The sequence below is a fragment of the Charadrius vociferus genome, unplaced genomic scaffold (genome assembly GCF_000708025.1).
Source record: "Charadrius vociferus isolate BGI_N301 unplaced genomic scaffold, ASM70802v2 scaffold436, whole genome shotgun sequence".
NCBI lineage: Eukaryota > Metazoa > Chordata > Aves > Charadriiformes > Charadriidae > Charadrius > Charadrius vociferus.
In genome coordinates this window covers 1,789,929-1,803,787 of record NW_009649187.1, presented here as the reverse complement: position 1 = coordinate 1,803,787, position 13,859 = coordinate 1,789,929, and the positions used below count along the sequence as shown (strand labels likewise).

The window sequence follows — 13,859 nt, the reverse complement described above, 5'->3', positions numbered from 1 at the left end:
TAATGATAAAATATGCACGTGCAGAAATTCATTGGAATAAACAACTTTATATGGAATATCAGTATTTCCCTTTTGTCACTTCATGCAAACTTCATTTGAGCATCGTTCCAGATATTCAACAAATCTAATAACTCTGCTTTGGGGGAAGCTATAGGAGACCTAATGAACAGATGCAGTAAACATCTGCTAGTTCTGAGTAAGTCAGTCCTCTACTGCTATTACTGAAACACTGGTAGTTTGACAACCCTAAAGCTCACCTTAGAGAGAAGCCAAATTAAAACCTGTGTTGAAATGGTTCAGAATGTCATTTGTGTGTATTGAATTCAGGAACAACTTGTTTTCAGAAATCTTCCTGCCAAATCAGTGGAAGAGGCTTTACGTCACCGACAAGAGTATGATGAGATGGTGGCAGAGGCAAAAAAACGAGGTATGTTAACTGCCAGTAATCACTATAATTCTTTTTAACTGTGCAGCAAAAATAAAGTAATTTCTGACTTGTAAGCTAGTAGGTACAGTAAAGGAAAACCTTGTTTAATATCTAGGTTATTCTCTGGTACATATGTGCACACAGTTTAAAACAGAACTCAATTATCAACTTGCTTTCTTATTCCACTAACTAGGTTCAGAAGTCAATTTAACTCTTTCCTTAATTTCTTAAGAGAAACTTGATGAATTTTTAAACTACATGTCTAATGTGATCAGTTAGACACTTTCTGGGTACTCAGACCCTTTTTTTTCAAGCTGTGTTGCTGCCGTTGCCACTGAAACCCAAAGTATAATAAAGCTGACTGCTTAAAGAACTGTTTTTTACAGGAATTTGAGATCAATTTCAGTGTGAAGACAGGTGAAAACTTTGGGTTTTTTTCCAACCAGCTTTACCTGTGTAAACCTTCCTACTCCCACTAGATCTGTTTTTCACATTAAACATATCTGTAGCATCTGGTACTATGTCAATCTATGAATAGTTGTTGAGACTGCTTCTTTAGTCTCGTGCCTAGTGTTCAGGGGATAAACTATTTTAAGAAACTGTGCTGCATGTTTTACTCGGCTGTTGTCAGAGATGTAAGCTCTGAACTGATTGAGCCTCTATGGATCTGTGACAACTTACTCTGGAAGACATAATGAGAAATCCAGGGCATTTGACAACTCATTTCACATTTCTCTTGTGGTGTGCATCTTGTAAGGTGTGATCTGTGGTCCATGCTCTCTGTCTGCATCTTTGGAGGGTCAGCCATGTGTAGTGTTTTAGTACGTGTGCCCTAGGATTCATTAAATTAACTATTGCTACACACAAAGCTTCAGTAAAAACTTAATGAAGCTGGTCAGCTGTTATCAGTCTACCAGGGACGACACGTTCACTCTGATGATGTCTAATGCATCCATAAATAGAAAATGTCTTGCAATTTCATAGTGGTTCTTAGTGATGTCAACATAGCACTACTCTGTCCTCCTTTTAGCCTTTTTAGTAGGAGGGACCTGCAAATGATCCCTTTTTAACAGAAGGCAGAGTACTTTTCTCTTGTTCAGCGTTGTGGCTTTGTCTCAGATCTTTAGGTCCTCTTTCCAGAAAAGAATTCTTCTAGGTGGAAGGTTCAGTAAAATTTGAATAATTTTCAAATGGATGTGGAATGACACTTTTGAATAATAATTTTATCTATAATTATTTCTGATTAGTCTAAGTAATAAGTAAGGTTTTAGTAGAACACGGTGTGAAATTCATTACAGGAAAAACAGCGCTGATGATGTGCTTGCTTTTTAGTCATTCTGTGTACTGCAGAAACGAGTGCTAAGAGTTTTCTAGCCAGACTTTTTTTTGGTCTAAATCGCTGTGTATTTGAGTAACTTCAAGATAGCTTAAATTAAAAAATTTTCTGAGAAATACACCTACAATCAACAGAAATAGTACCAGCTAGCTCATGCACAACTGTAATTTACCCTTGATCTCTTTCAGGCATCATCTAAATAATTAGATAATAGCTCAATTATTTACCTAATAATTTATAAACACTAATATAGAATTATTAACATGTTACACTTAACAGAAATTAAAGAAGCGCATAAAAGGAAAAAAATAATGAGAGAGCGTTTCAAGCAAGAAGAGAATATTGCTAGTGCTATGGTGATTTGGGTCAATGAAATACTACCGAACTGGGAAGGCATGTAAGTAAAATTCTGTTGTGTAAATGAGGCAAGGCTGGCTTGTGTCTCCTCTGGAAAGAGAGGAACCACATACCTTATTTTCCTTTTCCTTTCTGTTCTGTGAAGAAGTCAGTTCTTGTTGCTATGATATAGTGAAAACATTACAGAGCAACATGAAATGTGCTTTCTGGGACCTTAATGTTTTGGGGTTTGTTAATGGGGCTTCAGAATAAGCAGAGATCCTTGAATATTGATTTGGGAAATAGTATGTTACCATGCTTCTAAGTTGCCCAATGATTTTTTAGAAAACAAGATGTGCAATCTGTGCCTTTTTTCCTTTGTCTCCTGCTTCCCTGTCCTAGGCGTGCTACCCGAAGAGTTCGAGAGCTGTGGTGGCAGGGATTACCCCCGAGTGTACGTGGGAAGGTTTGGAGTCTAGCTGTGGGAAACGAATTAAATATCACTCCTGGTATGCTTTAACAGATCACATTTTAATGCAAAATTAAGTTGGTTATTTTCAAAGAAAAAATTAAACTTTTATTAAATATAAATCGGTATATTTGCTTTTAGAAGAACTGTATTTCACAACCTTAGGAACAGGTGTTTTTTACCATTAGACATCATAGCCTGGTAAATTATGGAAACAAGGTTCAAAACCTGCTTACAAAAACATTGTAGTCTTATAAGTGTTAAGGTGATGAGCTGATGCTTCCCCCCTAGTAATTTTTATGTTTAAAATTGAGAATTTGTAGCTTTGCTTTAAGGGTGTGGAAAGGGAAATTGCTTTATTTCATAACTAATGATTTTGATGAACTGGAAGTGTTCTAACCTATTCACAAAAATAAAAATCCGAATTATGTAGGACATGATTTCCCTCTTGTAATTTGCATGTTCACCACAGAAGAAAGCATAATACAGTGCACACTATAAAACTGCATGTAGTGGTACTCCGGTGGTTAGCGGTAACCATCTAATAGATTCTTCCCCTGCCCCCAGTGGTTAAGATGAAACTGAGCAACAAAACCAAAGCCGAGAATAGTTAGTGTGCTTTTGTTCTGGATGGAGGCTTTTCTTACTTAACTCTTCCTTTTTCTGTTGGTGGTTTTGTTTTGCTTTCTTGCAGAACTTTATGAAATCTTCTTGTCGAGAGCTAAGGAACGATGGAAAAGCTTCAGTGAGACAAGTTCTGAGAATGACATAGAAGGTGAGATCACCTGAATGCTAGACAGCCTCCGATTCACTTCTACAATCCCAGGAAGTCTCACGAGTTCAGCTGCAATTGCAGCATTAGGAATACTTGTTAAAAGTGCTCTGAGTCATTCCCTACTTAAATGTTTGCTTTCTCATAATAAGTCAGTGAGTGAGGGGCTTAACGGTATCTACTGTATCAATAAAAGATGCATTAAAATATTGCATGTGCTAGTTCACTTGCAAATGAATGTGTTATCCTCTGAATTCCTGAAATACCAGGAGTAACGGGAAACTAAATTACGGTATGTGCTACTGCTTAGCTGTGCTTAGATGGTTCTTATGTTGGTATCCCTTCCACAAGGTTGGGAAAGAAAAAAATTATTCTCTATTTCTTGATTGTGGAACTGAGAGCTGAAGAATGTGTAACACTACACATTTCGGATCCCACTTGGGTTTCCTTGGCTGCCCAGATGGCCTTTCCTCCCAAATCTATTAAGTAAGGATGTTAGCATGCTTGTATGTATAATGGAGTTTTATCACTGGCATATTACTGTCTCCTGTGAGTATTCGTTTTGTTAAAAATAGCAATCAACATTAACTGCTTGTGCGGTTAGCAGTTACTTTTTTAAATGCTGCCTTATGTAATACTGTCAGTACCAGCTGCTGTGTAATAACTATTCATTTTTTTGAGTTGGTCTCTTTTCTTTGGGAAAGAAAATGGCATTGTAATGCAAGTCGTACTTTCATTGTTTGCACTTGCCATAGCCAGTCCTAACTGGCTACTTTGACTGTAAATTATTTGGGTCTTCCTTAGGCTACCTCTGTGACTCATCTGAAGTCCTGAGACAAACTGTTTATAAGAAATTCTGTGTGTACATTACTGTAAATATGCTTATCCCTGGAAAACATGTTTGCAATGCCCCTTGGTTTTTGGGGTGGCGATTTGTTTGTTCTTTTGTTGTGGGGGTGTGGACTGAGTGTGTGGGGGAAAGCATAGGTAACTTGTTTATTTTGGAGAGGTAGTAGTTCTGGATGGGAATGAAAGGGGGAAGGGTCCATTTTGATTGAGTCAGATGTTCTGGGAAATGTAGTAATAAGGGAAAACTTAAAGTAATAGGACTTTCATGTCGGGTTGAAAAGCAAGGCAGCCCACTGTGCCTATTGCTAATCTTTGGTAGCAAAGTCGGAAAGATCAATTATTTTAGCCTCATTTAACATACTTGAGTAGTTCTGAGAGCATTCCCTGTTCAAATATCTTTAACACTATTTTGGCAGCTAAACATTAAAGCATGAAAAGTATCTTTTTGTGTCTTGAAGAGAAGACGTTTGTCAAAAGATAAGTTATCTGTCAGATCTGTTCAAAAGCCCCCCCCAAAAGACCTTCTGCAGTTCACAGAAGTGAATTTCTTGTATAAATCCAGAGTTTCTTGTGCTTTGTATCGTAGATTCTCATCTTCCTTGGGAATTACTCTAAATGGATACTGTCCCAAATGAAACGATCCCAAATTATCCAATGTAATGCCTGTTCCTTTTGAAAGGGAAAGCAGAGATTGAGCAGCAGTTCTTGAACCTTTTATTTTAGATTGTGTTATGGTCTTTCTCTGTAGTAATAATTGCCCTCTTCCTCCCAAATTCCCCTAACACAGCCTGTAACAGTCCCGCTCACTCCTGAATGCAACTATCATAGTTTTAGTAGGACTGGAAGGAAACACTGCTTTCCAGGCTTCAGTAGAGCAGGTTCTGTTGAGAGTATTCATCAAATTCTGTGATCTTCTGCTTCTTGGGTGGCTCTTGGCTGGTTTAAGCCCTCTTGAAAGAGCCTTTTCCCCAAGTGCCACGTGTATTTTTCTCTTCACTATCACTAGTGTTTGCATCATGTCCCTACAGAGAGGATAGGACAGAGATAACTCAAGGGCTGGCTGAATTTCTTCTGGAGATTCTTGAGTGAATGTTGCCTTCTTTCCTGCTGTTTGAAGAATGCCAGTCCTACGGATGGAAAAAAAAAAAAAAAGTCAAATGAGAGCTAATGAGAGCTCAGAAGTAATGTAATTTATGCAGATCATAACCATGTGGTCAATTCTGGAAACTTCTGTGAAGTTTCTCTGCATGCTTTAGTTACCTTCAGTAGAAGTGGGACATGAGAAATGCATGACTGAAAGGAATAGGCCTGACTTTTCAGGTGAAGGAGTACTGGCTTCTTGCGCTAATGACATAATTCATCTTTTCTTCCTCTAGTGTATGTAGTATATTTCAATGCTGCTGGTTGAAAGGAGCCACCAAATGAGATGATTAAGAATTAAAAATTTGAAAACTGAGATCCCACTGGATCACATTTAGATCAAGAGTAGGGCTCGCGCTCTGTGCTCTTGAACAGACTCAGTAACTGAAGTCACAGTAGACTATAAGAAAGAAAACAGGCTTTAGAGGACTGAGCTGGGCAAAGTTCAAATTCTAGTGAATGCAAGGCCAGTCAGCGCCTGCATAGAGGGTTTTACAGAAGTAAAAGGTAACCTGTTGGTTTTAAGTCTGAATGGTGTAAAGAATGAGTAGACAGGTAGTAATTACTGATTGTTTTCCTCACTTTTTGGAATTGATGGCATATACCAGGTGTCAGTGGAGAGTTTTAGCTCTTGAAGTACAGTACCATAGAAGTGCGCTCCAAGGATCAAAACTAGGTGACTTTTTTCCTTAGATCTTAAATGTCTTTATGTGCCTATGGCAGTTTTATTCTGAAGTCTGTAGAATTCATCTGTCAGTTTTAATAAGTGTTGGTTTTGCTTGCAGATGCAGTTGCATCTGTTGCTGATCGTGAGGCCAGTCTGGAACTAATTAAGCTGGATATATCACGCACATTTCCATCCCTGTATATTTTCCAGAAGGTGAGATTTCTGTGACTTAGTTATGACAACTTTAAACTTCTGACTAGTTAAGAAAAGAAACTTAGCTGGCTAAAGATGGAATACTTCTTAGAAGTTATTTGCGTAACACAACAAAAATAAGATTAGATCTTTTTTACATACAACAGTAAATAGTCATCTTTTTTTTTTTTTTTTTTTTTATGAGAATAAAGTAGGGACACACTGGTGGACTATAAGGCTTTTTCTCCTGGAAAAATTGCATGTGATTCCTATTAATGTTTATGAAATTACATGCAAAAATGAGAATAGTCTCGCTGCTTCTACAGCAATCTTGATGTGTTTTAGTACATGTTTTCAGGCTTTATGATTTTTATACAGATACAATACATATGCACACACATGTATATAAACTAGCATGCACTACTGTAATACAGTAACTTGTGTTACTAAGAATTAAAACATCCACTGTCTCTGAAAAAGAAAAAACAACCTGGATGTGTACCAGATATCGTCACTTTCTTATGTACTGATTTCCAATGAATTGGTCTGTTACTTTTCCTTGAATATCTCAAAAGCATACATGGTAATGCTTAGAGTAAAAACTGGTATAATACTAGATCTGAACAAAGCAATAAGTCACTGGCTCATTTGCATCTTAAAATATTGGCTTATTACCTTCCTGTATTTATAAATTGATCTTGGAAAAAAATCTTTTTTATTCCTTTTCCCTCTCCTCCCTCCCCTTTTATTAGGGTGGTCCTTACCATGATCTCCTGCATAGTGTTTTAGGAGCATATACATGTTACAGACCGGATGTGGGATATGTAAGTATTCGCTGTAAAATATTTATAACATGGGAAATAAGCTTAAGATGTCATGTATTAGAGTGTATTTAATAAGTAGGTTATCTAAACTTTATGCTACTAGCACTTAAAAAAAAAAACACACAACTTTGGCACTTATTCCTTTCACAGCAGTTACAATGATGGTAGTTCTTAGAGATAATTAAATAGCTGAAAATCTACTGAATATCAAAGATGAGTATACTATCTGGCTTGCATGGAAAATTTTAAACAGAGATGTTCACAAGGCATTATAGTTCTGACAGACTCAGAGTTCTACAGGAAAAAAAAAAAACTGCTGGCGGACTTCCAGTGAGTACTCAGCCTGTTCGGTCCTTGTGTTGCTCCCGCTGCTGCTATTTCCATAGTGATACTCTTCTTCACTACTGCACATCCTAAAATCCAGAAATTCCTTATTGGTGTCTTGTAAAAGATTAATCACTCCATCTGAGTTTGGTGAAGATAATATTGTTTGCTGCAAACTTTACTGTGTTTTAAAAAAATCCAACGGGGGAGGAACCCAAAACAAAACCAAAAAAAAACATTAAAAACTGCCAAAAACCCCAAACAAACCAACTAAACCTAACATCTCTCCGAGTGGTGTCAACTTATAGAAGCAGTTAAATAGCAAATGGATGCTTTTTTCTTCTTTTTCTGTGTTCCTTTTCACAAGCTCTAATCGCGTTGGGGATAAAAAACTTCAGTTTTAAGTCTGATGCATGCAACAAAGCATTATTTAGCACAGGGTGTGTTTTCCTCTCTAAATCAGATATGCTTGGGAGTCTGCACCAATATCTAGTTGGTTTTTTGTGTTCAAATGTTTTTAGCCCTGAATGTTGTCAGCTGTGACCTCATTTTTGGAGACCCTCCCGTACTCTTTAAGTGAGATTACAAACTCTGCAGGTTCTGAGACTGCTTGTTTCCAGGGTGGAGTTTTAAAAGGCAAATAAGTAATTTTTCATGGAAAGGTCTTATCATTTTCATTTTGGCTACCCTGGATATTTCTGATCATAGATTTAGTTTTTTAATGTTAATATGGCAGTAAATTTACTGAAGTCTTATTTCCACACCCATCTATCCCACAAAAATGGAAAGCTGCTGGACTGTTGTTGATGCATACCAACACTCTTTTCCTTTGTTTGGTTAAAATACTGAGTGCATTTTTTTTAAAATGAGGAGCAGGTAGCATAAATGCCTAGAAACAGCAGAATAATCATCGTTGCAGTTGAAATTGGTAAAAATTATTTTTAGTATAATAAGTATTCAGATCATCAGTTAACAACTACAAGAATAATGCTCTTCACTTTTATTGCAGGCTGAAGTGTGTTTGAGAGTGTAATCATGGGAAAATGTAAACTTGTGTTGTAGCTAACCACTTAAAAGTAATTTTACGTATGTGAACAAATACTGCTTGGCAAGTAGAAAGATATGTATTGACTGTTCTGAAACAGAATTTTGTCTCAATTCCAGCATATCTGTCTGGGTCTAAACTGTCCCATATGTGAGGCTTTTATCCATGTCTGCTTTTCCCAGAGCTTAACAATGAACTTAAGGCCAAGTCTTGTCTCTTATGAGCTCTGCGTCCAGCCGGTGTGGTTTTTAACTTTCTTGCATTCCAAGTCCCGAGGACTTACGATCATGGGACCTCCCAGAACTTCCATCAGGCACCTAAAACTGGCATCTGAAGAAACACTCTTATTTCTTGCTGAAATCAAATTGAGTGCATGCATGAAAATTATTTATCTGCTTTGTTTCTGTTTTTCTGGAAATGTTATGCAATGGTATTTTGATATATCGCAGACTGTAAATATTTGCATTTCCAAAGATATAAGATGTACTGAACCTACTCACCTATATTTGCCCAATGCTTTTCCCACTTGAAGGTACAAGGGATGTCCTTCATTGCTGCTGTGCTCATTCTCAATCTGGAAGAGGCAGATGCTTTCATTGCCTTTGCTAACCTTCTAAACAAGCCATGCCAGCTGGCCTTTTTCCGTGTGGATCACAGCATGGTATGCATAGAGTTTTCTGGTTTTGGAACTATAACATTCTTTTGACTTGATGCTTAGTTGATTTATTGATGACTACCTTTTGTCCTTTTGAATAATGGAGAACTTCAACCTTTGGTTACAAGACTGAGAATACCAGATTCTAATCCACAGAACACATTCTATTGTTTTAATTTTTCCTCCAGAAACACTTCAGATTCTAATCCACAGAACACATTCTACTGTTTTGATTTTTCCTCCAGAAACAATAGTTGTACTTCTCCTAAGAAATCACACTGTGCTATGTTGAGATCCTCAATTCTTGGTGGGGTTTGTGTTATTTTACAACTAAACTTTCTTTTGATGACTGCTTATGTGGTGCTTTACTGTCTCTACAGATGCTGAAATACTTTGCAGCCTTTGAAGTATTCTTTGAAGAAAACCTTCCCAAATTGTTTCTTCATTTCAAATCATACAGTCTTACTCCAGACATATATTTGATAGACTGGTAAGTTCAGAGAACGTAGCAAACCTAGCCTTAGAACTGTCGGAATACTTTGTTTCGCTATAGGTTTTTCAGCAATAAAAATACAACATTAAAAAAAGCATTCAATAGGTGTTTGTGTACCTCAGCTTTCTAGGTCTTGTGAAAGCATGGTGAACTGTTTTGTGCAACTGCAGTTCCTCTGGCAGGATTCACACTATGAGCTGGGATTAGGAGTGGCATCTATTCAGATAGAAAATGAGGTACACAGGTGTCTTGTGTGCCTCATTTTCTTGTTGCTGCAGATAAGAGTCAGCTGTGTGTAACATAAGTAGGGGAGAGGGGGCTACTACACCATAGTTGTCTTATGACTGATTGTAAGTGACTTGATGAAATAAGCATAATCAGTTGCTGAAGAAAGTATGAATATAGGAATATAGACTTTAAAGCAGAAGGAAGATGAAATTTAGGACCTGATTTGGGAAGGGGTAAACTTGGAAATAACAGTGAATGTTTTGAAGTAATGAATTTTCTAAAGCAGAGTGTACCGGACTACATTATGTGCCTGTAATGGCAGGCAGTAACGCAAGCATCCTTGAAGTGTGGGTAGCACTGCCAAATATGGAATGTCTATTCAGAAGTGTGCATGTGGATAAGGATGTGCTTCGTACAGGGTTATTATATGGGTTAGAAGTTTCTAATAGAGTAAATTGAATTGGGTAGAATTAAGTACTGTAAAAACATCATGTCATCTGAGTACTTGGGAATGAAGAACTCCGGCTATAAGTTGCAGCTTATCAGTAAGCAGCATGTCTCAGCAGGAGCAGGTTATACAATAGCAGCATTGAGTCAGGAGTGTGCTGCAGTCCTGAGAGTTTAGGCAGATCCAGAGAGGTATATATGTTGTGGAAATGGCGCTGCTGTACAAAGTACTAGAACATTCTGCTTCCAGTTACCTGTGAGAAATGAAATTGTTATTCCTGCACATGTTCCAATGATGGCCTTGGGATAGAGTGAGTGCCTCTTACAAAGGGAGAGTAGAAGAGGTTATTGTACTCTGCAGGTAAGAGTATTCTGAGGTTCCTGAACAATTTCCCGATAGGAATAATGGGGAAACAGAGAACACTGTGCTTTCTGTCAAAGGAACCACTACAGATTTATGGGAGGGGTTCTACAATACGGTACATACAGCAGACCGAACTCTCTGCCTATGTATAATGACTGCTTTTTAAAAAGAAACTCTGCAGTAAGAAATGCAATTGGACTCTTCCCAGTAAGAATAGAACAGCGACTGTCTTTAGATTTTGATTTTTAACATGAATAGAAATTTCAAATGTATCACAGAAATGCAGTTACTGAATTCTCATTCGTACATTAGTGGGCTGTAGCCTTCTGTTGAGGCAATTTGTGGCTTTAGTTTAGAAAACAAACGATGAACAGAGCTATTAAACTGTATAGCTTAAATAATGGGAAGGATTAAGTTACAAAGTTATGATCTTTGTTGCTTAAGTTCTTACTTGTATATTATACCCTGTTTGAGCGTAAAGATGTTTGTAACTTCTCTAGCCAGAGCCTCCTAAAGGAGATGACTTTCAAATGGAGGATTTCCTGTAGGATGAAAAGAGAGGGGTTTCAGAGTAGGAGTTCTGACTTCAAAAACTGGAGACTTGTGTATCTTTGAAATATGGGAAAAAATAAGAACATATGAAATAAATTGTCATCTGTTCACTCTTAGCTATTGTAACTGAGATTTCAAGGAGTTTGTATTTTCATCTTTCTTAAATAGGTTAAAGTTATAACTGTGCCTTTTTTTTTTTTCCTCAATTGTAGGATTTTTACACTCTACAGCAAGTCATTACCACTTGATCTGGCCTGTCGTGTCTGGGATGTTTTCTGTAGAGATGGAGAAGAATTTTTGTTCAGGACAGGATTAGGAATCCTTCGGTTATATGAAGATATTCTCCTACAGATGGACTTTATTCATATAGCACAGTTTCTAACAAAACTTCCAGAGGACATTACATCAGAAAAGCTTTTTAGTTGTATTGCAGCTATTCAGATGCAGAATAGTAACAAAAAATGGGCTCAGGTGAGTATCTTGGAGATACGTATCTCAAAACAGACATGTCAGCGCATGAGTATATGGGGCACTTCTTAATGACTACTTTACGCTGCATTTCTGACTTCTGAGCAATGGGCACTTCCTTTCTAGTGTCTCATTCTAGAAATTAATCTCCACACTAATATTGTGGTGGTTGATATAGATCTCTTTTATAAGACTGGCTTTTTTAATATTCATTAAATAATTTACTTTTCCAGGTGTTTGCCTCACTGATGAAGGACAACAAAGAAGGGGACAAGAACCATAGCCCAGCACTGAAAAGCTAATTGCTGTAATGTTGAGGTCAATGTGGAAAACCACTTGATAACAAAGGAGTTTTCACATCGCTTCTATGTGGAAACGCACTATAGAGAATGTGAAAATGAGATGGAAAAATGACACAGCTCTCAGTGGAGTAATGAACTGATGAAATCTTCACCCTTTTGCCAGTATTAGCTTTTGTCGTGGGAAGATTTGTTTTCACACAGAGTACTAAAACCTATGAAACTGAGAAGCAGGGGAGTTCATATTTAATACTTCAAAAGAATCAGCTCAATGCAATAAACATTTGTAATAACTTCTGTTGGTACTTTAAAAAAAAAATTGAGGCATAACTTTTTTTACAAATACCGCAAAGGCACTTTTTGGGGGGATGAGGGAAACACTAAATCTTACGGCCCCAAAACTGCTATCCAAACCAAATGCTTTGGTACAAATATTACCTCCAAAATTAACCGTTTGAAAGTATTGAGGACCAAATACGGTTGCTTGGTATGTTTATGTGCAAGATGGTTAAAAATTTGGGAAGGGGTATTGTCTTATTTACTTGTTTGTTTTAAGTTGCAGCTTCATTCTTCAGTCTGGGCAAATGTAATTAACTCAGGAACTGTGGAAGTATTGTGCCCAAACCTGTTAGAGCAAAAATCATATGAATTTTAAACAGTGGTAAGATCAGGGCTATTATTTTCAGTGTACAGCTTTCGAAGCCAGTGGTGTTAAGCATTTGTTTTGGTGTATTGGTTGTGCAGCCTGCTAAAAATGGAGGGGGTATTCTGTGAAAGGGTTTTGCCACCAGAAGTTTTATTTTGTTGAGCCATTTCCAGCTAAGAAATACTTGTATGTAATGGTGAACACTAGAAACTGACAAAGCTATCTGCAGACTTTATGTTGTCTAATAGGAGCCACTTTTAACACTTAAGAATAATGCAGACACAGAATTGTTTTTGAAACTATCTTTTATTAGTGTGCAATACTGAAATCCAAAAACCATCTGGTTTAGTGAGACTTAATTCTTTAACATCTTTTAACTGTGAGACATAAGGTCATATGGCATGTTTCACGGCAGATATTTTCAAACATTTCCTATTCTCAAAGATGCTGTACAACAATTTGTGATTGTAGGGGATGGAAATTCAAAATGGATAGCACTGCAGGTGAGGAACACTTGCACTCTCTTGGTCCATTTTTGCTAATATTTAATGTAAATAAATTCCTTACATGTGGGTTTTTGTAATTGGTCCCTCTGTGGAAATCAAGTCAAAATTGCCATTATGTACTTTTAAGTGCAGGAGGCTTCCGGTTGTCTGGTGTTTAAAAGCAGAGTCTACATAATTGGGGTAAAGATTTAGTGTGGTGTAACTTACATTGCTATCTGGTTAAAAACTACGTATATGCTACTCATAACATTACAATTTGAAATTTAAATGTCAGATTTTTCTTAACTTATGTATTCACTACTTTAATTGGATCCGATTTGTCTTATATTTTTGTGTTATCTTGTACAGTTTTCTTACTTTTCAACTATAAATCTGTATATAACTGTAAATAGAAGGATCAAGCCTTCCTTTAAGACCACTAGTAACAATTCCTGTGTAAATAAAACTTATAGCAGATGTGCGTGCCGGTTCTTCTCCCATTCCTCCGTAAGTTGCTGCCAAGTAGGGCAGAGAGCGTGCCTGGAGGACGGCGTTGTGCCGACGGAAACGGCGCTGGGTTGTGCGCTAGGTCCCCAGGCCTTCATTGCTTGGATGTCTTGCCTCCCCGAGGAGCCGAGGTGAGGGGCCGCGTAGCACGCTTTGAGGTCAGCTCTGCTCTTTCTGAGGCAGGGGGGCGAGCTCGCAGGTTATGCTCCGCTCCCGGAGGGAGCGTTTTGGTGTGGGGTAGAGGGTGGAGCATTTAAAATAACGGATTGATTTACTTACGAAGCGGGAGCGGCTGCCCGCCGCGGCGGGGCCCCCCTCTCTCCCTCACCAAGGC

The 13,859-nt window shown here is 37.7% G+C and overlaps 1 protein-coding gene across 1 annotated transcript in view; it reads left to right on the top strand.

The window, feature by feature from the left end:
* Window positions 1-12,690, top strand: part of TBC1D12 (TBC1 domain family, member 12) — a 54,347-nt gene extending 41,657 nt beyond the window's left edge. The window contains exons 5-14 of the mRNA XM_009888798.1: window positions 345-427; window positions 2,043-2,160; window positions 2,502-2,608; window positions 3,263-3,343; window positions 6,115-6,209; window positions 6,941-7,012; window positions 8,914-9,042; window positions 9,417-9,526; window positions 11,333-11,591; window positions 11,822-12,690. Coding sequence (XP_009887100.1) covers window positions 345-427; window positions 2,043-2,160; window positions 2,502-2,608; window positions 3,263-3,343; window positions 6,115-6,209; window positions 6,941-7,012; window positions 8,914-9,042; window positions 9,417-9,526; window positions 11,333-11,591; window positions 11,822-11,890 — 1,123 coding nt within the window. The 3' untranslated portion in view covers window positions 11,891-12,690. The remainder of the gene's footprint in view (window positions 1-344; window positions 428-2,042; window positions 2,161-2,501; window positions 2,609-3,262; window positions 3,344-6,114; window positions 6,210-6,940; window positions 7,013-8,913; window positions 9,043-9,416; window positions 9,527-11,332; window positions 11,592-11,821) is intronic.
* Window positions 12,691-13,859: the final 1,169 nt, after the last annotated feature.